Source organism: Chaetura pelagica, unplaced genomic scaffold (genome assembly GCF_000747805.2).
Source record: "Chaetura pelagica isolate M959 unplaced genomic scaffold, ChaPel_1.0 scaffold829, whole genome shotgun sequence".
In the NCBI taxonomy this organism is placed as follows: domain Eukaryota; kingdom Metazoa; phylum Chordata; class Aves; order Apodiformes; family Apodidae; genus Chaetura; species Chaetura pelagica.
In genome coordinates this window covers 64,378-87,409 of record NW_009954535.1, presented here as the reverse complement: position 1 = coordinate 87,409, position 23,032 = coordinate 64,378, and the positions used below count along the sequence as shown (strand labels likewise).

The window sequence follows — 23,032 nt, the reverse complement described above, 5'->3', positions numbered from 1 at the left end:
CACCAGAAACTCTGTCTGCAAAGCAGAATTTAAAATACAATAATTTGATTTCATCATGTAAGAAGCTTTGCAATTTAGAAAGCAATAAATGATTTTTTATAATCATTTATAATTACTTAATATTTTACTCTAAGAAGAGGAAATGAGCTAAATTATCTTACCATTGTCGTCAACCACCCTGGTTTGATCTTTACAGCAGTCAACGGGTAACCCAATAATTTCCACCTCAACAAAGGGATCTATTATCTATTTTTAAAAAACAAAGTAGTTTAAAAGCAATCCCGTGATACAAGCAAAGGTCAGTTTTCAAGGAAATTCATGCAGAGAGTTAATTGAAATTCATATAAGAATTCAAAAGCCTTTGATTGACATGAATTTTCAAGCAGCACAATGATGGGAGGTGACTTCATGAGGTGCAGGTTGATGCCTGGTTTGTATTCCCAAGAGCTTTGGTCACCTATGACTAATTTTCAAAATCACCCTCAAAATATGAAACAAATCAGCTCTTAAACACCATGTGTAGGATACAGGATACGGTGGGAAAATGTAGTATTTAGTGACCAAAAGCTTGGCACTCTGAAATGCACTGAGTGTAATTAAATAAGGAGGATGCTTCTTTGAGTCACATGCTGCCATGTCACTCCAGGAGCTTGCATGGAAGCCTTGGTACTACAATAGCTTACCTCTCCTCTGTCCCCTAACATTGAGTCAGGAGGCTTAGGTAGCTGCTGCCCACTGATGATTTTCAGAATAAGCTGCTTTTTAGGACTGGCAGGAAGCGGATCAGCAGAGTAGGGGTTGAAGGTGCCTAAAAGATGGCAAGAGATGAGAAGGGTAAAGAAAAAGATACGCAGAATAAACCTTACACCCAGGATGCACACGTCTAGCCAAAACTCAGGCATAAGCAAGTGTCTTACAGAGCAGGGAGCAGCTGTTAATGAATTTCAAAATTCCATTCCATTCTTACAGCCTTTACTGAGCTGAGCAGCCCTTGTTTACATGATTATAAAACAGAAAAGAACTCTCTAATAGCAGGGGCTTGCAAGATCAATGCTCGTTTGAAACAAAACTTTCTTTAAAGCAGTAGCTTCTAAAAAAGCAATAGTTATAACCTGGATCAGCACTCTGGTCATGTTTCTTGCACAGCTGCCCAGACATTAATGAGAAGAATCAACTAGGGCTGAGTAAGCTGCTTTCTTACACAGTCTGAGAGCCAGACACCATTTTTCAAGGACAAAAATGGTATGAACTTTGAAATACAGTAAAATTATGGACTTATGGAACTATGAAAGATTCTAGAATGTTTTCATTTTTCTTCCTTGTGCCTTGGCAACTTCACCAAGAAACCATTTTCTGAAAGGCTTGACACAGTAATCAATGTATAGTGGGACATTACCTTTGCACATCTGCTGAGGTTTGAGGACATAACCACAGTTGCCATTTACCCTAAATTTTGCATCATTTAATTGCATCACACGTCCCTCAGATTGGTAGTTCAGTGCCACTGTTGAAAGAGAAGATGCAGGTGTCAGGTATTTCCTAAGCACATACACAAGAAGTGGGAAGTAAGTTACTCCTGCCAACACCTACCCAACTGGCAGCCAACATTCCAGTAAGGCAAGGGATTGAAGTTGCTGGAGTCGATTCGATAGGCTGAGGGGTAGATCCGTGTCAGCTGCTTCTGGTTGTAGAGCATGAACTGCTCAGCCTTCTGCTGCACTGCTTGGTGGGCTCTGCTCTCACTGAAGGACAGCACGTTCCCCGTTGATCCTGCGTGCATAGATAAATCAAACAAGTCACAAAGCAACCCAAGGGACTGGAGTGTCCAAGGGAGACAGGGGCTTGAGCTCAGACCTCAGTTGAACTGATATTAGTCAAGGGGAACATCAGATTTAGTACAAAGTTACGATGATAGATCATGTCACATGCAAATCACATGCCCAGTGTGACCACACGCTCTCTGAGCAGGTCACATCTATTTGGCACAACTCACATCTGTTATGTTGCTAAATGGCACTTAACATTGAAGTGTTCCAGGCCAGGTTGGATGGGGCTTGAAGCAACCTGGTCTAGTGGAAGGTGTCCCTGCCCAGGTAGGGGGCCTAGAGCTTTAAGATCACTCCCAACTCAAACTATTCTGTGCGAAGCTGAGAGACCTGGGGCTGTTTAGTCTGGAGAAGACTGAGAGGGAGTCTTATTCATGTCTATAAATATCTGAGGGGTAGGTGTCAAGAAAGAGGAGCCAATCTCTTCTCAGTGGTGCCCTGTGATAGCAGGAGGGGCAATGGATGCAAACTGAACACAGGAAGGCCCACCTCAACATGAGGAAAAAATTCTTTCCTGTGAGGGTGACAGAGCCCTGGGACAGGCTGCCCAGAGAGATTGTGGAGTCTCCTTCTCTGGACACTTTCAGACCTGTCTGGATGTGTTCTTATGTGATCTGCCCTAGATTTGGTCCTGCTCTGTAATTGCATCACACGTCCCTCAGATTGGTAGTTCAGTGCCACTGTTGAAAGAGAAGATGCAGGTGTCAGGTATTTCCTAAGCACATACACAAGAAGTGGGAAGTAAGTTACTCCTGCCAACACCTACCCAACTGGCAGCCAACATTCCAGTAAGGCAAGGGATTGAAGTTGCTGGAGTCGATTCGATAGGCTGAGGGGTAGATCCGTGTCAGCTGCTTCTGGTTGTAGAGCATGAACTGCTCAGCCTTCTGCTGCACTGCTTGGTGGGCTCTGCTCTCACTGAAGGACAGCACGTTCCCCGTTGATCCTGCGTGCATAGATAAATCAAACAAGTCACAAAGCAACCCAAGGGACTGGAGTGTCCAAGGGAGACAGGGGCTTGAGCTCAGACCTCAGTTGAACTGATATTAGTCAAGGGGAACATCAGATTTAGTACAAAGTTACGATGATAGATCATGTCACATGCAAATCACATGCCCAGTGTGACCACACGCTCTCTGAGCAGGTCACATCTATTTGGCACAACTCACATCTGTTATGTTGCTAAATGGCACTTAACATTGAAGTGTTCCAGGCCAGGTTGGATGGGGCTTGGAGCAACCTGGTCTAGTGGAAGGTGTCCCTGCCCAGGTAGGGGGCCTAGAGCTTTAAGATCACTCCCAACTCAAACTATTCTGTGCGAGGCTGAGAGACCTGGGGCTGTTTAGTCTGGAGAAGACTGAGAGGGAGTCTTATTCATGTCTATAAATATCTGAGGGGTAGGTGTCAAGAAAGAGGAGCCAATCTCTTCTCAGTGGTGCCCTGTGATAGCAGGAGGGGCAATGGATGCAAACTGAACACAGGAAGGCCCACCTCAACATGAGGAAAAAATTCTTTCCTGTGAGGGTGACAGAGCCCTGGGACAGGCTGCCCAGAGAGATTGTGGAGTCTCCTTCTCTGGACACTTTCAGACCTGTCTGGATGTGTTCTTATGTGATCTGCCCTAGATTTGGTCCTGCTCTGGCAGGGGGGTTGAACTAGATGATCTCTAGAGATCCCTTCCATTCCCCTACCATTCTGTGATGCTATGATGATAATAAATTCCATAAAACTGTGAAACCAGGAAGGGATTTGAAAAAGGTTCATTTTAAAAATTCCTACTAAAACACAAATGTCATAAGAAACCTAGGGAAAGGACATTTCTCAGGGTGCTTTATTGTTTCTCCATATTTCAGCAAATGGGACAGGTAACTAACCACTCTGCTTTTAAAACACCTTCGAAAAACAGGGAAACCTTGAGAACATAGAAATGTTCCCCATTCAAACAGGAAAGAGGAAGAGGTGTGTGTAAGCCTCATGCCAGCAGCCTTACCATCATCCACTATGTCCTGGGCTGCCACAGAGTTGGTGTACACCACGAGGTCAGATAGAGCCCTGCACAGCTTCACTGTTTTCCTCCGACGAGCCAGCCTGCTGGGTTGTATTTCATACATTTTTTTAAAATGGGAATTTTTCAATATTTAAAGCACATTTTAATCCCCCTTTCTCTTCTTTTCATCAGTAAGGAAATAAGCAGCTGTGAACCACGTAGCAAATCTCCTCAGAGAGGAATCTGAAATGAATGCTCCCCTTGTACCTGTGCAGTCACATTAGACAAAATCTTTCCTTTAAAACACACTAAATAGTTGCACCTGGCTCTGCCCAACAAAACCAAGGCAGACTGCTCTGAGCTGTATCTGAAAATGGAGCATTTCAGTGACAAAGACATTCTCAATAGCACTTTTTTATTGCTTTTTCTTTCCATTCTGAGATGTAATAAAGCTGGGCGGGCTGTGATGTGCCCTTGTTTGGCCTAAACAGTTTTCTCTGAGCACTATTTACAGCATGTAAAATGTAGATTGGCATTTTCCATTAGAAAAGTATTGCTATCACACATCAGCTTAAGGGTAATTGCTATTTGCAACCTCTGACAAACTACACAATCAAAATACTGGTCTACAGCACCCACAGCAAAATATACCTCAAATCGAAGGCAGTGTCATAAATGACCTGCTCTTAAGAACAGGCTTCCCTGAGGCAGTAACATGCAAATATTAGTAGTAGTAACATGCCTCTGGCTTTAACTGAGCTGTAAAACACTGGTGGTTCATAGCTTACCTGTGGAGCTGCCCCGTTTCCTTCCCAGAGGAGTTTTGCTGGCTTTCTTCATCATCTGATGCACTATGGTATTTGGATGTTGCCTTCACAGCTTTCTGTTGGGAGAGAACCAAGCTCTGTTAGTTGATGGGCTGGTTCCAGAAATGCACATTTCTGTCATCAGGAGGTAGGTGGCTGAGCAGCAGCAGCAGGTTTAGAGCAGAGGGCCAGAATGACCCCTGTGGGTTTGACAGCAGAAATCCCTGGGTGGGATGTCAAGTGTTTCCACACCCATGGGGAAGGAAAGCCAGCACAAAGCATCTGTGCCCTAATCTCACTCCACCCAACCCCAACGGCCCCAGCCTGCAGCCATGGAGCAGGTCTATCTGCTGCCTAGCAGAGAAATACAAGCCTGAAGATCATTTATTTCTGCAAACTGGCCAGTCCATTGCAGGCCCCTGTGTATTCTGCAGCTTCCCCCCAATGTGAGAGGACAACATTTGTCCACTGTCCCCAGTACACTGGCACTGGCCCTGCTGATATTCTAATGAATCATGTCATAATTAACAACAGAAGGATCTAACTGCAAAGTGCATTCCTTCCACCTCAGTATGCTTTCATCCCAGCCTTCCCCCTCAAACCAGTTTAGAAAATTTAACAAATTAATTCATGAAGTTGAACACAGCAGAGTCTGAGCAAAATTTTCAAACATCATCTTTCTGCTGCCTTTTGAGCCACAGGTACAAGCATTCAAATTATTCTCATTTGTTACAGTATAAAGAAAATAGTTACTATAAAAAGATAAAAATCTCAAAAGCACCTTTTTTCCCAAGCACCTAAGAATAGTTTCCAATTTCAACAACATTACATTTTTTGTAACACTAACTATAGCTTCAAGTGAGAGCTTAATTTCCTTCTCATCAAGAGATAACTAACAATATAAAGGAGAGCTCCTTATCCCTGTGCTCAAATACCTAGATGCCCAATGAGCACAAATTTCTTTCTCCTGCTGTGACACACCTATAATGTACATAACTTAGTTTGCTGTCTCTAGTGCTGAAATAAAGTTGACTATGTTGGAAATCATTGCTATGTTTCAGTTTTGGAATCTGAAGGTCTGCACTGTGGAGATTTCCTGCAGTTAACTTGCAGGAACAGCCAGTCTCAGTGTCTGTGTTCCTTCACTGGTAGCTTTTAAAGAGTTTGAAAAGCTGGTTGAAAACATGACAGATCGATATGCCTGGGTGGATAAGTCTGTACCTGCAGAAACATCAATAGTATCCATGCTTCCCAGGCATCCCTCTAGCTGGAAGGGCATAAGGGGGAAGTTACTGGATGCCCCTGTTGCCTCAGTCTACAATACAATTATTGAAAAATATATATCTATATATACTCTCATTTGTTTCAGCAGAGATGAAAGAAATGGGCTACCCAACCTGCTATATTCATTAGGATAAGTAGCTAAAGTAACTAAACTACTGACATGCTTCCCAGTCCTCAGTGTAAGCAGCAGTTTTAGTGGCTGACTTTTGTCTGACACCTCATTCCACAGCACTTCTTTTCCCAGCAGGGAGCACAGGTTCCTCTGTGAAGTGCCCACTATCATGCACCACAGGTACTTGCAGATCTCAGCACACAAGTGAATAACATGCACTTAGCTAAAGCTGCTGAAAGAAAAATGTGCACTTTGAACAGCTGTGAGCTTATAATCAAAGTGTAAATATGAGTCTGCATAGAGAATTTCTGATAGCTCCTAGCTGGCTTCAGGGCAGACAAGCCATAGATTAAGCTCTATGAAGTATTTAATAAGTGCTGTTTTTCCTGAACTGCTCCTCAGATCATCAATTAGTGTGTCCCCTGCTCAGATGCAGCTTTCCCCAGGGATGATGCTGAGGAGGAGCTGGGGTGACCAGAAGGCTGGGGCAGAGAAAGTGCTGGTGGCACAGTGTCTGCTGCAGACCTGCTCCATGCACAGACCCATCTGCTGTTCTACTTGGTGTTAGCTAATCCACTTGGGGAGGAAGAAGCTGTTGGTTGAACCAGCTCCTACCGAGGCTGTGTGTTCAATAAATCCAAGCCTTGAGGCATCATGGGAGTGTGGGAACAGGGGAGGCAGGTGACAGGAACACATTTGTCAGGGTATGGGAAGGGGAGGACACCTGGGCACACTGTCCGTTTTGGTGGCTGCTGCCTGTCCAGCTGTAAAATGAAACCTCACACATCTGAATTATATCAGCTCCTGCTTGGTTCAATAGAGCTGCCGCAGCAAAGACCCAGCCAAGCAGAAAATTTGACCCAGCAGCTACACAAACACATAAAAAGAATATATGCAAAACTGTCAAGAGATCAGAAGAGAACAGTTTTACAAAGGAGGAGCCCAGAGGCAGTACTCAGTCACAGCTGTGCCCTAGAGCAAGAGGCCAGGCAGTAAGAGCACGCTCTGCACAGCACTGCCCAGGATATGGAACAGGGTGAAACTGGGCCATGAGCAGAACCAGCTCTGAGCACAGGGGTCTGGAACACAGGAGCACACCAAGGTATATGTCTGCTTTGCTCTTCTGCTGCTGCAAGTTTGATCAGAACACCAGCAATTCCACACCACTAGTAAAAATTATCTTTTTGGTCAGGCCAGACTTTTTTTGAGCTTGCCTGATCACCTTCAGAAGGCTTTCCAAACTGCTAACAGCAATAAATATACCACATGTAACCACAGTCCCTCCTCACTGCCCCCATGTTCCCCATGCTTGTCTCTAGCAGTAGAACATACCCAGCACCTCTAGAGCATTGTCACACCTAGAACAGCAAAGTCTCTCATTTTACTTACTTTGTGTTTACCAAAGTTGCTCATTAACGACCGACCATGTGGCTTCTTCCCACTTTCTTTTGTGTCCAGGTTCTGTGCAGAGAGAGTGCAACAAGAAGCGTGACTAGATACCTTTGGAAGTGATTTTAAGGAATCTGCTACAGTCTCTGAAGCACAAAGTTTCTACCTAATACAAGTTGAAACTTACTTAAGTACATCACCCTGATTCACTATTCCAAGAGTACAGGGATTGCACATGAGAATAAAAGTGAGTTAAAAGCTAAACACCATACACTGCTCTGTGAACACAAATCGAAATCCAAAAACTCATTACTGGACTTTTCTAACTTCTTTATAAACTTGATAGCTTAGCAAGACTCTAACAATAAGGGAAAATACTAGTACTAACACTGCTCAAGGCAACAAGCAACCATGTAGTGAAAACAGTCTAGCAAAAAGAGGTAAGCAAGATCAAACATAACAGTATTTGAAACTGGTCTTGAAAATAGCCACAAAGGAAAAGAGAAGTGGGGGGGAATCTCCCCTAACAGATCAAGGTGGACTTTTCACAGCCTCTTCCCACCACAATGTAGCTTTGGCCAGATGTCTCAAGGTGAGCACAAGGTGAGTATGTTTCTGTAGTTAAACCTGGCTTCAGGTAAAACTCACAGCCACAGCCTTGGAGAAAGAGGCAAGAACTACATAAACCCTGCAGAGTGGGAAGATGAGCAGAAACCAGAGATACAGGAACCTGACCTTTAAGACTACACGGGTGACGGGGTGGACACATCCCCCACAGAACAATTCCCTCTGTAATTGAGGATAACTGGGCTTTGCATCCTGTTGAGGTCAAAGTATGGTGACCACAGGTTTGAGGTGCTGTCTGTGGATGCACTCAAAGCTCCAATACATTTTACTGTTTTACAAAAATAGTTTGATATAAAAAAATCATACCATTCCTGATAAAATAAAGTCTGGGCATGAAAAAAACTGTGGATGCACTCAAAGCTCCAATACATTTTATTATTTTACAAAAATAGTTTGATGTAAAAAAAACCATACCATTCCTGATAAAATAAAGTCTAGGCATGAAAAAAACAGCCTTACTTGTGGCAGTAGGAGCACAATCCTGTGTTTTAGTGCTGTACAACTCTGAAGTTGTTCACAAGTTATGAGCTTTCTCACCTGGAAAATGTGCAATGCACATTGCATTGTCTAATATTCAACAGAGCACACGAAAGGGAAAACCTCACATACCTGTTTCAGGTTAAGATTTAAACCCTCATGGGTTGCCTTTAGCAGTGCTCTCACAGTGAAGCTGTCAGGATCCTCTTTGTCCCTGATTTGGGATTCTTTTAGCAGAGATTCCAGTTTTGTTCTTATAAAAGATTCCACCTGGTGCTCAGTTGCACCATTACTCTGAAAGACATTAAAAAATCCAGTTAAAGTATGTTATTATGTTCCTCCCTTCTGAGACCAAAGTCTGAGGGAACATGACATGTGCCATGAACAGCAGAAAAATAAACTAAGAGTTAAGAAACAAAAGGAACAGAACACATTCTTCAGTGTCAAAAAAAGAAATGGATAGAAAATAAAACTGTTTCAAACCTCAAATTTTTTTCGTTGTCTGTCTCCTTTCAACGTTTTAATCTAGAAATTGTGCAGCAATCCCATTATGTCATGGTCCTCAGGTACACACCTTCTACCTGAACAGAGCCCAGAACTCTCACAGTGCTGGCACCAGTGCTTTCAGTCTAATGCACCTACAGTACTTAAATATGTTACTTATGTGATTTAAAATGACAAAGTGGGCATTTCCAAACAACATGTGGAAGTATATAACTTCTATATCTTAATGACCTGACTTTGAAATCAAAGTTAAAAACTATCAGTAGGATTATGGAGTATGCATGTAAGTGATGTAGAGATGTAACAGTCCTGGAAACTATATCTGCACATACATAGCAGGGCTTTAATTTGCAGTCATCTTCAATCTCATCAGCACTGTCCTCATCTGAAACTTCTCCTTCCTCAGCATCTGCTCCAAGACTGTATGGTAACTTTTTACCCTAAAATGAGGAAAAAAATATTCACAAAACACACATGGTCAGTGTTATTTAGTGCAAAAACCGAAACAGCCCATTTCTCAACTATTCCTTACCTAAACTCTGACCAGAGTTTAGAATTTGTTTCCAAAGAAACTGACACCAGATTATCATCCTTGTAGCCTCTGTTGGGCTCTCTCAAGTTAATCCCTGTCCCTCTTGTACTGGGGAGCCCAGAACTGGACACAATACTCCAGATGTGGTCTCACCAGGGCAGAGTAGAGGGGAAGCTCTCTGCAAGCTCTTTAAAAATACCACACCATCTCCCCCCTCCAAGCTAGCAAGCATCCAAGAGATATTTTTCTTTTTAGTTTATTCCCAGATATTTCATGATCAATAGTGTTTCAAAGGAAAATGTATAAAGCAGAAAAAAAAATAGCCAAAAGATAAGAAACTGGCTTACAAGTACTCCTCATTCTGAAACGATTAGCTCAGCTCCAGCCCACTCTGTAAGTGCCCCCAGGGTGTCAGCACTCTCAGCTGAAGAGTCAAACTGCAGTTACAAACTCAGATGTGGCAGGAAGACACAGCACTTCATGTCAGGGCAGCACAGCACCAAACCTCTCCTGCTTGCTGTGCATTTATACAGTCTTTTAAACCAGGTTTGGTCTCATGACCGACATGACACTGCTTTGTTTGAGTCCCTAAACCCCCAACACTACAGGCTTGCACAGTTCGTTAACTGGCAGTTACACAAGAGAACTGGTTCAGTGACATCCACAATCACAGCTGAGTACGCAAAGGTTTCTCATTCGGTCAGCTCTGTTCTATACACTGAAATATGTTCAAATCAACATCAAACCAAAATTGACTCTTTGTAGCCAGCTTGATACAAAGGCCAGAGAAATGGGGGGATAACAGTATCTCAGGAGCTCACAGTGAAGTAACTGGGCCCATGTGTCAAAGTAAATTAGACAACCCAATAACCCACAACTCTATTAATCACCCTCTCAAAGGCCTGCCTTGCATTTCTGTATTATATCCATCCTGGTCTTTGAAATCCCTTTCAGAGCAAATCCATTTATACTGGGAGGCTCAAGCAATTAATCTTGCACACAACACTAACTACAGTGCTCAAGGGCCTCCTGTCTCACTGCTCCTTACAGGCACCTTCTCAAGTGCTCTTCTTTCACAGGCACAGCTGATGAGCCATGAAAACAGTTTCATTTCATGAACTACTGATCAGAGCAGGGTGAGGGGGAAAGGTAAGAAAAAAGATTTTGCTTTTCTATTAATCCAAAAAGCTTTGTTGAAGAAGGCACTACAGGATAATGCTTTGATACTACATGGATATGAAACACCTGGAATAATATCCACTAGGAACAAGACAAATGAAAAAAAAAACAAACCAAACAAAACCCCAAACAATAACCAAAAAAAACTTCCAGAAAAACAACAAAATGAAACATACCAGGTTCAGGGAACTGTGTCCCAGTTCTTTCTATTCATAGCAATGCATTTTATGTAATTTCTCTGCCCTCCTGAATTAGTGCAAAGATTTAAAAATAAACACCTCTAAGACTCTCAGGTAAGATGCTTCAGAAATAGAAAGAATTTTATTTCCACTGCTGTTGACACCACCTCCCTGTTGAAACACAGAAGTAATCCAGGATATGCACCAAGTCAGAGGTAAACTCTGTTTCAATGTCCCTGAAAAGCTCAGCATTTACCTCATTTAGTGCATCTGTACTATTCCACGTGGTACTGCTGAACTGGTTCTCCAGAGCCAAAGGAAATCTACAAAAAATACCACATGCTGACTTCTGTTGCATTTTGAGCATGCTGCCAGTAGCAAGTTACCTTCACTAGGATTTTCCCTTTCAAATTTTGAGGGCTGGGGAGCTGTGTGGAATCTCCAGTGATGACTGATGACAAGTCCAGTTTGTCACCAAGTATCTCCTTCAAGTACTGAGCAATCTTCTTTTGCTGCTGGACACTGCAGTGGTTTTCAATGGACAGTATCACTGGAAACCTGGAAACAAAACCACCAGACCTGGAGACAATTGCGTTTTAAGACAGAAGACCCACACAGCTTACCACATAAGCTGATTTCAGCAGTTTGCATTGTCAGGAGTCTGGAAACAAACTCACTTTGGGAGGAAGGACTCCCAAATCCCTGTGCTCTCAGAATCCCTTAGATTCTGCCCTCTCCCCCGGCCCAAATCACTAGCACACAGGGTGACAGAGTTTAAAGCTGATGATCACCCAGCATGAGGCACAGAAAAACATGCAACAAAGCTCATCAGCAATGCAAAACCTTTTTATTCTACGTAGCTGAGTAGAACTGAAGACTATTCCTCTGCAAGTCACATACAAAGTCTTTACAGGCTGCAAGTGGTCAGCAGGCAGCTCCTGGAGGAAAGTCTTTTAAAATCAACAGATTCAAAGAGTTTGCTAACTCTGTTCATCTTCCCAAGAGTGATAGCTGCATGAACCATTTTGCCTTTGGCTCAACAAGTGCAGCTACAGTGAGTCAGACCCAATCACCAAAGGTGCCCAGACTCTGGAGGAGGAGAATTACTTAGCAGCACTTTCCAGAATACTCTCCCAGGCTTCACAAATTTGCAGCTCAAGTTTCTTGACTAAAGACATTGCTTCTGTATATAAGAGCAAATTTCTCTCACAAATTTGTCCAGTTGTTTTCTAAACTCTTGGCAGCTCCAGAATCCCATGGCAAGGAGCCCCAGAGCCCAGCTATACACTGAGTGAAGAAACCACATCTTTCAGATTTGAATTCACCAGCTCCTGTTTCTAAATCAGCACCACCAAACTTCTGGGCTTGGCCTCTTATGTTTTGTTGGGTTTTTTAATCACCTCACCCATTTTTGGTTCCTCTTTTTTCTTTTCTTTTTTAATAAAAAAAAGTAAGCATTTTCCCTCTATTCTCTCTAAACTACTCATACACCCACTCATTACTTGGGACCATAATAAATATATGGTTAAACTCATAATAAACTGCTACATAGCACCATGGCAAACAACACAGAACCTGAGCATCACCCCACATCTCAGTATTTCTTCACATTATGTCAGACAGCTTTTCAACTTCCCTACTGAAGTGTCTTCCTTAGGTGGAGAATATTCCAGTATTGATTTTTAATAATATCCACAGGGATATGGGCAGGAAGCTCTGTTGACTCCATTCTGTACCAATATCTATAGATATCCAACCAGCTCAGACTGTTCAAAATATTACTGAGCTTACAATGCATGAAAGGTCTGCCTAACTCAGGCTCAACTTTCTAACTTGATTAATGGAACAAGCTCATGCAGGTGAACAATAAATTTGACACAGGCAATAGAGGGGAACAGAATCAACTTCATAATTTCTCAGTGGGTTTAAAGGAACAGATGTATTTCCTGATGCTGACTGTTGATTTTGACACGGGATTAGCTATACAAAGCAGACAGGTGTAGCTTCAACACCAACTGTACTCACTCATTCTTGATGAAGGCATATTTATTGATAGTTTCTGCCACATCACGGAAGAGTATTTTAGAAGTAAGAGTGTAGCCATGGTGCACTACTGGCTCTCCATCTGGACCATCCCAGCAGTCCACTATTAAGACAAAAAAGCAATGCATTAAGAGAGGCTCACGATCTTACACATTTCTGCTGATCTTGCTTGCCAGTAGGACACAGGTACACTATTCAACCATGCAGGCAACAAGTTTCATTCAATCTATTAAGACCTTCCACTTGAGTCAAGAGTAACGAGACAGTCTGGTCTTCTATCAGTTGAAAAATCTGCAACCTAAAACTGGTTTTTCCCCTTTTAGAATCCCCCACTTAGACTGCTAGAAAATAGGAGTTTACTACTGAAGCTAATCAGGCAGTGAAGCATTAATGCTTGGAGTTTGTCACTGACTTTGCACTTAAAGGAAACAACCACCACACTTGTCAGAGGCAGCAAGTTGCATGGCCATCTACCTTCAATGCACCGGCAGCCATCCTGCAGCACCCGGGCATACATCTCCACCCTGGACTGGGACAGCAGCTGGTCTCCTGTCAGGTACGTGTTGTGAGATGAGGCAATGAAGTAGTTGCACAGGGGCTGATCCATGTCCTGGTGCACCTCACAGTGCAAGGGGTTGAACACATCACAGGCAGGGCTGCGCATGAAGTTGGTGAAACCTTTGAAGACAGAGGAACAGTTTTGCCGTGGATGCAGCAGATCTTCCCAGGGGAATGCTGTGCACTCCCAACACTTTGTTCTGTTTGTGCTTGACAGTGCTAACTTGTGTCTCCAAAACCACTGCATCACACAGCAGGGGTTAACCTTCCTGTACCCCAGGTTTTCAGCATATTTTTCTGTCTGTGGCTTGCCTGATTCTCTGCAAACTGAAGGGGCTGCACAAACTCAAGTCCACTGCTGGCACACACACAGGTGTTCCTTCTTGAAGCCTATGGAAGTCCTGACACCTCTGAGAAGAATACATTCCCAAGATCCAACCCTTGTCCCCAGACAATTTTAAAACAGTTTTGGACTAGAAAATATAATCTGGAGATTATATTTATGATTTTTTTTATGATTGAAAAAAATAATAATAAATAAATCAACAAGCATTTTTCAAACATGACATTGAGCCTCCTCAGAAAGTAACTAACAACCAACAGTCAAAAAAAGCAGATTCTAAGAGAAGCAGAAGAGTGATTAATAGCAGCTCTATGAAAAGACTGAAAACCCCACAGATCAATACAGCTGCTGCCCAAGTGCAGAAGACAAAAATGCCGATGACAAAAACTCCTCAGAAAGCCTGGAGAAGTCCCTGCACCAAATCCAGAGCACAGACTAGGACAAGCATGCTCAAACTGCCTCCTGCAGTTCAGACACAACCACTCTGCTAATGGGCAGAACAGCACAAGGTGTGACTGGTTTTGTTAGACTCAGTGGAAGAAAATATCCTCCCTCAGAATTATTCAGTGAGATAAAAATGATCTCTTCATCTGGGTGGTACTGCAGAGAGAATGCAGCTGAGCCACAAGTCACTAACCCAGCCACTTCCACTCTAGTTTAATTATCTCTATGCTGCAAGTTTCTGTGCAAGATGGTTTACATCCCTACAAACCACGAGTGTTGAACGGAGAAAGTTTTAAAACTACCTGCTTTGAGAATGAGAAATGTAAACTATTTCCAAAGGACAGTGCAAACAATACCAACCCTGAAAGCAATGCAAACATAAAAGCAGCAACAGAAGATTAAAAGGAACAGAAGTGTGTTCAAAAATATTTTCTTGAATGTCACAGCCTGTTCATTTTGCTTTCCTTATTTCAGGTTAAGTGCAGTGCCTAGTGTCACACCAGACCCTTGTTTAAAATTTGGGAGGCCATATTCAGGATTTGGACACCATGCAGAGGAAGATTTCTCCTCCCTCCCACCCCCAACCCACCATGTAAATTGTGCTGCTTCATGAAAGCTCTTCTGGGCAAATTAACCTGTCCAGCATTTGATCTATTTTCTTCCAATTCAGATTTTGGTTTGATGCTAAGCTGGACTCTGGATAACTATTTTATCAACAATTGATTTAGCAAACAAGGTGAATACAGTATAAAACCCAAAGAAAATGCAACTATCTGTATTTTATTCACACAAGCACAAACCAAAGGAGTGTACAGGAACGATTCCAGAGATGGAGCAGAATGAAAATTTGGCTTTTATTACTTCAGCCAGAACAGGTTATACTATAAGATACATAGTGTTAGAGTGGTTTACATGTGTGTTTCACAAATACAAGGTTAGCAGTAAATTCCTGCAAGCCCAAGGCATTCCCATTGGGATAGGACTGTGATGTGTAGCTGTAGGACACAGGTTTATCCCACCTTCACTTGTCTCTCCCACATCTCACAAACATGCAGCCACACTGCTGAGCTGCTGTGTGACTTGCTGGTGCAGTCAAATATAGTGAGCTGCACCAAAACACTGTTAGAGTTTCTGTTCTGATACAGCATATCAGGACAAAACTAACTTCCAAATCAAAAGCTTTACCTTCAATCCCAAGAACATTTTGCCTCTTGTTTTCTTCTGATACCTCAAACTTCTGTATGATGTCGAGACAATATTCTGGTGTCACGTTGTTCATCTGCAAAAAAAAAGTGTTGATACACTTATTTTTCCCCATGATACCACCAGCACGTCAATATCTACTTCAGGTTTTCTGGCTCCAGTCGAAATACCTTATGATCAAACACAGAGTTCAGTCAGATATGAATAGGACAGTCAGTAACACTGCTGTAAAAGGACATTCAGGTTTTTGTTTTATTTTTGCCAGTGCTGCCCAAGCTTCATGGCTCTTACTTCTGAGGAGAAAAATAGGGGAGGTAGTGATCACTTAAAAGCTGTGTCATTTTAGTGTAAAGATGAAAATTAGCTGTTAAGTACACTTCATAATGGTTGTACTGGGCAACAGAGCTGAAATGAGAACTATGAAGTTATATTCTTTAATACAATCTACTTAAACATGCAAAAAGATTTGCAGGGTTTGATTTCATTTTCATGCATTTTCCAGTTCTGTGATTTCATTACTTCCAAGAGAGCTCACTGCAATATACAGGCTAGGAGAGAAATAATTAGATTCTGAAATGAAAACCAGCAGTTCTGCTGAAATGAATAAGAGCTTTGCTCTCAGCTTCAACTAGCCCACAATTGAAGCCCTAACCAACAAGTGGGGCCAGAGTATCACCAACCACTTAAATTACCTGAAAATTAAAGAAGTGGCTTTTGTCACTCATCTCTTCTCACCCTCCTGCTCCCTTGCAGAGAACCAAAGTGAGAGCTAAGATGGACTGTGTCTGATCTCCTCCATGGAAATAATACCACAGGATGCAATGATGACTCTAAATCCTTTGGCAGCTCATTTCACCCATCCTTCCACTCGCTGTTGGCACCAGCCCCAGCTCAGGTGCCCTGAGGGCAGCAGAAGCCTGGGGCCCTCAGCCTGGCCCCTCTGCCACCAAGACTGCTCCAGGCAGTGCAGGAGGCAGGTCAGCCCTCCTGCAGATTGCAGAATATTTGTTATTTACATCCCAAAATGGTCCTTCTGTGAGCTACTCTTCCTAATGGACTTCTCTTCCAGACAGCAAATCCAATTCCTTTACTCCCCTGTGTCTGCAGCCTTTAACAAATGGTGCTTTCCATCATTTCCCACAGCTCAGTACTCCCAGCATCAGCATCCATTTCAGGAATCTGAAAGTAGGCTGCCTCTTCAACCAGGCTGACTCTCTGGTCTTCTCTAAGGGCCTGATGCTGCCAAGTTCCTCCAAGGGAATGTGGGTGTCATGACTGACCGTACCTCTTCACACCTCACCTGCAAGGCCCAACCAAGTACAAAAAGCTGCCAGAGGAGGGGAAGGAAAACCAGACATGTCAACATAAGATGGACAATAACAGAGGGCAAGTGAGCAGCTCAACTCATACGATGACTCACGCTGAAAATCTTGGAGACGATTTCCAGCTTTCCTCCCCTTCACCCTTCCCTCTGTTTTCCCTCTTGCACAGGGAAGGCATGGCTGTCCTGGTGTGAGCCCATTTCCCTCTCCAAACATTTTATGTGTATCTCCTAACTATCGTAAGATGCCTGCAGGAATTACACAGGACAATAGGAATGAGAACAATTCAGTGGATAAATTAACTGATTCTCCTAGCTGAAGTGGATGTGGCTGTATGATTGCAAACACTGCTCAGAGCAGCCCCTCTTCAGCACAGGGGCTAGGAGCACCTTTTTCATTATCCCACAAGGCTCCTTGATGGCTGAGTGGCAGTACTTGTGTGCTCTAGGAATGAAAATATCTAATCTAGTCCAAAGCTGCATCTGCTAGGGAAAGTCTGCTGATTTAGGCTTTTAAACTGTAGCTTAAGAGTGATGACAACTTCAGCTACTTTCATTAAGCTTTGAAGTATGCCACTAGAAATTATACTGAATAGTAATGATCAGTGATTTAGATACCTGAATTACTGAAGATGGGCAATAGCAGAGCTTCCAGAATGTCTTAGATACAGGTTTACTTTCTAAATTCCTGCTTAAAAGCTTTAAAGGCAGAATGTTCTTTCAGCATATCAGCCTTTGAATTACTGAGAAGACCTTGGTTTTTAAGAAAATGAACTAGCAATGAGTTTTCCTAAAATAAAATCCTATAAAACCACAAAAAAGCAACATTAGCTCTAATCTTCAGTGCACAGGTAAGAGAAAGAAGGAAGAAATCACTTTGGATTTTACCAGTCTCTTTGGAAGCAGGTCAGACAAATCGAATGCCAAACTCCAGGGAAGTAAGGGAAAGGAATGCAAAGCAGAAGAGCAGTTAGGGTCAAAAACAAAAGGCAAGTAGTTAGAGAAGTGCAATGCCAGTGAAAGGTGTTCCTAGACGTGATGCCGACCCAGCAGGCTGCCAGCAGCACTCTGATGGGTTAGGCTTCAGTTGGCCCCAGTTAACCATTCTATAAGGAAAATAAAAACAAATAATCAAAGCAAAGACATTAATCTGATTTCTTTCCCATGCAAGATATCAGTGCAAAATGTCATGACATATTGAGTCACCATATGAATCATTACACTGATCATACTTCTGTGCAAGCATGAGAGGGGCAGGAAGGCATCAGCTTGCTTTCCTGCTGAGACTTTGTGTTGCTGAAAAATGTTTTGTTTTTTTTGCAGAAAGCAGAAAGGACTGACCAGGCGTGATGACCTGGTACTGTCTTCCTTGTCTGATATTAACAAGCTCCACAGTCTCTCCTCTTTTCAAAGTCCATGTACATAAACTGACATTCTTATGATTTCCTGTGCCTTTTGGGACACTGGTTCCTGAAATCCTTCATGTTTCTGATCAAAGCCTAACATACACTGACATTCTCTGGCATAAAGTGTCTCACTATATTGCTTTAAAACTTCTTCCAGGAGAGCAGGCATAGTGGCTTCCAAACATTCCTTTTCTAGAAGTGTACTTTGTCCCTGCTTCTTACCACTGTTTGTCCCATTTTCACTGTTCACTGCATCACTGGTTATTCCTCTGACACTGTATAATTAGTGCAGACAAGTACTAAGAGCAAACTTACTCTCTTGAGCAGGCTTAATCCCAAATGTGCTAACCCATATTGAATAATTAAGTGAAAGCTTTACATAACCAGATGGGCATATTCCGAGGGTGTAATTGTTATAAAATTACTTCCTTTTCAGTTCAATTAAAATGAGCAGGGGCATTAATTTTTGCCACCAGTTTCATATGGGCTGCACATAGCAGCAGCCCTTTTTAACACAGAAGATACTGGTGTGACACCAATCCAATGGCATGGCAGCAGCACTTCCATCTGGTCCCGTCACTCGGGAATAGGACTGGGCACATCACAGGACATACAGCACTTCTCTGGAGCATGCAGAGAACTCTGCTGGAGGCAACCTCTCAGCTGTCCTTTTGCTCAGGACAGATGAAAACTGTTCAGCAAAGTGAGTGATCCATGGGAAGGCAGCAGGTGGCAAGCAGGCACATGGGAAAGCCACCCCAGGGAGCCAAACTAAACTCCCCAGGTTTGTAGCACCAAACCTGCCTCATCTCTGCATAAAGCCATCGGCACAAGAGCCAAAGGTCTCTGCCAGGACTGAAATAGAAGCACTTGCTGTGATACGGGTAGAGCAGAAAGGAGGAGGGAAGGACAGACAGACAGCAGACCAGGGCCAGGGCCAGGCTGAGCCCCAGCATGGGCAGCAGCCCCACAGGCTCCAAGGTCATGGCAGAATGAGGCCGCTCATTCTGCAACGCGGGTCCAGAGCAGCCAGCAGCTGCAAAGCTGCTCCTCAACAGGGAAGATGGTGCTTGTAGAGTTTATTTCACCCAAGCCCACTACTCAAGGATAATTATGAGACCAGCTCGGTCAGTCAAAAGAGTCCAGAGATCCTGCTGTAGAAATAATTGTCCTATAGCAGGAGGTCAATCCCTGGGGAGGACCAAGTCACGCAGTGATTGGGTTTATTAAGAAAGGACATCCCCAAAAGGACAACATAAGCATGACTGGACAGCCAGAGATGCTGCTCCCTCACAGCCACTTGTGCTAAGAGGACAGCAGGACCAGAAGTCATTCCAGGAAACCAGACTATGTTCTGCTCTTCTGACGTTTGAAGCCATATACTTGCAATTGCAACAGCAATAAGCTGAGTTTAACTGCTCCTGGGTGGAAATAACCTGTTTCACAAGCTCTGTGAAGGCAGCAGGGAGCTCTCCTAAAAAAAGAGCCCAGCTTAGCAAGCTAAAAAAAAATCCAACCCCCCTTTGTTCTATCCTCAGGCTGCAGAGTATTTAAGAGTCTTGCCAAAAGAGCAGCAGATGGAGTTGGACAGACTGTCCACAGATTTCCAAGCAGCCAGACAAGAGCAAAAACAAACTGCTCTTTGGTTGAAGGCACTTAAGGGCTGCATTATGATGGGAACCATTATCAGCTTTTGAAGGCAATCTTGTCTCACCCGAGGACATTGTTACCATGTCTGTGTTCTGAAACCATCAAAGGGTAGATCTGCTCCAACACTTTTAATCCTGGGAAGCGGGAAGACCAGAGGCAAGAGGTAAAGAAAGTGCAATGTGCTTCTGAAGTGTCACCAGGAGGTTCATCTGTGGAGATCCTGCTTTTACTTTTTTTTGGGGGGTGGGGGGAGGAATAATGTTGAGCAGAGCATTTATAGCCAATAACCCTGTTCACAGTCAGCGCTCTGAATAGACAAAGGAGAGACTGCAATGTGCCAGACTTGACAGTCAACTTGTTTTTTCTACTGTATCAGTAGTTTCACAACATCCTTGTGCACCCACAGACAGCTCTTGTCTCTTTCACATGTTTTTCTTCCTGCTCTAGGTCCCTGAGTGCTCTCTCATACCATTGCTCTTCAGCTGTTCCTGGGCACTTTAGCATCTCCAGGAATAGGTTCTCCCTGGAGCATTTCTTTGCTTTCTCATCAGTGTCAACCTTGCTGCTGCTGCTGTCAAGGGTGCTCCTCTGAAGGGCACCCAAGCAGAAGGCAGGGATTAAAAATGAAACAAAGGCAAAAGCAGCAAGCTCAGAAGACTGAGGGCCACAGCACAAAGGGAAAAACATACAAGCATTTTGTGCTTTAAAGCTGTAATCAGCAGAATTGCCAGGACCAGATTGCTTACAGGAAACTGTGTTGAGGCCGCCACAGCAAGATGGGTGGTGTGACAGTGCTCCATGTGTCACAGGGGAGGAAGAAAGAAGTGGGAAGTTGTCTATGCCAGGGAATTGCCATAATGGCCAACAGGGGGAAATTTAGCAACCAAACAGCATGGGTGGTGTGACAGTGCTCCATGTGTCACAGAGGAGGAAGAAAGAAGTGGGAAGTTGTCCATGCCAGGGAATTGCCATCATGGCCAACAGGGGGAAATTTAACAACCAAACAGCAGACTGTTGAGATTTTATGCTAGGGATAGCTCAGAAAAAAAGCAGTCATGGCAGGCAGGATCCCAGAGTGGTACAGGAGTTCATTCAGTGGTCACAGACAAATACAGCATCCATACCCAGGAAGCTCAAGTAGGTTGGGGTGCTAGCATTTATTTCTGTGAGGTTGTTTTGGAACAACACCCTGGAAATACACACAATTGCCAGAAGCAAACATGAGATCACGAAGTTCTTTCTGTGCTCCCCACTGTCCAGAGCACAAATTCTCTCCATGTTTTCCTCTGGTAATTTTGGTAGTAATTCAGCTTCTTTCAAGATGGGCATGAAAATCTCCACTGGAGCAATAATTTTAGAAATGGCTAGAGATGTTTTAATTCAGCAAGTTGGTTGACAAGCACATCAGGGAAAAATCACTAATTTTGACCCAACGTTGCTTCCTAAGTTACTCATGCTCCTTTTCAATTTTATTTTTCTTTTTAAAATTCCTTGTCAGGGCATCTGTTCCCTGAACCCCAACTCTCTCAATGGCTTCTCTCTGAGGTGCTTCAGATACAAATGCAAACTTCAGACATGAAATTTTCTTTGTGTAAGTCCCACATATCTGTGAGGAATGCCTGGAAAACAGACTTTCCTAACAAAAAAATCAGGAAAGACACAGAAGGAGGAAAAAACTTCCCCCCAGCCAGTTGGTACAATATCCCACTTTCTATTATATCACAAAGTACAATCTTCCCTTTAAAATTTAATACATATTTAGGCAACATTTAAGGGGTGGTTGTCAATATTTCTACTGCAGTCTTAGTAACAGTTTTTATAGTAACCTAAGTGTTGTAGGAGTCAATTTTGCTGTCAGGAAGGACATGAAAACACCAGGATTCACCTTAACATGTCACTGCATCAAGCCATGCACAAACTACTTGCAGATAACCAGAAATAGTTTGCTTTTCTTACTTTCCCATGTGTTTATAGCTTTAAAACATCTAATGTATCATCCTCATTTAGAATGTATCTGCCAAGACTTTGACTCATAAATGACATGTCCTGCAAACAAACATCCCCCCACAAAACAATCAAGCCAGACCAGGTAGGCAGGAGAAAGCAGCCCTGCTGAGACAGGTGATCCTCAGCTGTGACTAAGGGTGGATGTTCCCTGAATACCACATGAACCATATTGCCCTACACTTGCCTTTCTGCCCCAGAGCCCAAACAAGTTCAGTCTTTCTAGAATAATTTAAAAAACAATAAGGCATTTAGGTATTTTTTTTTTTACACCTGCTACAACATTTGTTCTTTCCCACCCCTGCCCCAAGCTAAACTTTTCCATAAAATTCTCTCTATACTTGAATGCATTTACATGTACATATGGATGCACAGTATTCCCATACCTTCTGTTCCACCTTTAGAAACTGAGCAAGTTCTTCAACAGTGAGGTGATCCTTCTTGTCACTGTAGCTTAAAAGCAGCAAGTAGAGATCTCGACGTAAGGACATCATCTTGTAAAACACTGAAAATTCTTCAAAATTTAAGGTTCCTTGGTTCTCATCTGTGTCTGCTTCCTAAGAGATAAAGGCACTCAGATAAGCATGCTAAACATGGGTGAATTCTGGGACAGACAAGTAGAACATGATTTACCTACACAAACAGAAATTTAATAAATTCCAGTTTGCAAGACTCTGTTCAGACTCAGATCCTAGGAGGCTAAAACAACTGCAAAATTATACCATCTATTGGAATTTTTTTGGTGAAAACATTTACTACACTAAACCCACAGGTTCCCTATCCAAGTCTCAATTCCTTCCATCTTTGGTTTTGAATTTTTTTCCCATGTAAAGAGGCTCACCCTGGACTTTATTCTGATCTCTTTTACTCTCCTATATGCTCTGCAGTTATCCCAGATAAAAACAGAGCAAGGAAGGTGACAATTTCACCCTGTGACTTTCTCTAACAACAGCCTGCCATTATAAAACATTCAGGACAGTATCACAGCCTTAAAGCTACGTTAACTCAACTGGCAATACTCTCAGCACCTGTCAGCACTCTGCAGGGGAGGACAAGCCTGCAGCAGCAGTAAGACTCCACACCAAAAATATGCCAAATAGTGTCAGACTTAGTGGCAGTTTGTTTGTCCTCAGAGGTAGAAAGAGAAGACAACAGTAC

General features: G+C 43.0%; 1 protein-coding gene across 1 annotated transcript in view; it reads right to left on the bottom strand.

Annotated features, from left to right (window-relative positions):
• Nucleotides 1-23,032, bottom strand: part of PLCH1 (phospholipase C, eta 1) — a 59,675-nt gene that overhangs the window by 9,104 nt on the left and 27,539 nt on the right. The window contains exons 5-18 of the mRNA XM_010004734.1: nt 22,261-22,431; nt 15,476-15,569; nt 13,420-13,623; nt 12,928-13,048; nt 11,289-11,460; nt 9,345-9,452; nt 8,641-8,802; nt 7,405-7,476; nt 4,602-4,696; nt 3,817-3,914; nt 2,593-2,772; nt 1,397-1,504; nt 684-808; nt 162-246 (exon numbers count right to left, since the gene is read on the bottom strand). Of these exons, the coding sequence (XP_010003036.1) occupies nt 162-246; nt 684-808; nt 1,397-1,504; nt 2,593-2,772; nt 3,817-3,914; nt 4,602-4,696; nt 7,405-7,476; nt 8,641-8,802; nt 9,345-9,452; nt 11,289-11,460; nt 12,928-13,048; nt 13,420-13,623; nt 15,476-15,569; nt 22,261-22,431 (1,795 nt within the window). The remainder of the gene's footprint in view (nt 1-161; nt 247-683; nt 809-1,396; nt 1,505-2,592; nt 2,773-3,816; nt 3,915-4,601; nt 4,697-7,404; nt 7,477-8,640; nt 8,803-9,344; nt 9,453-11,288; nt 11,461-12,927; nt 13,049-13,419; nt 13,624-15,475; nt 15,570-22,260; nt 22,432-23,032) is intronic.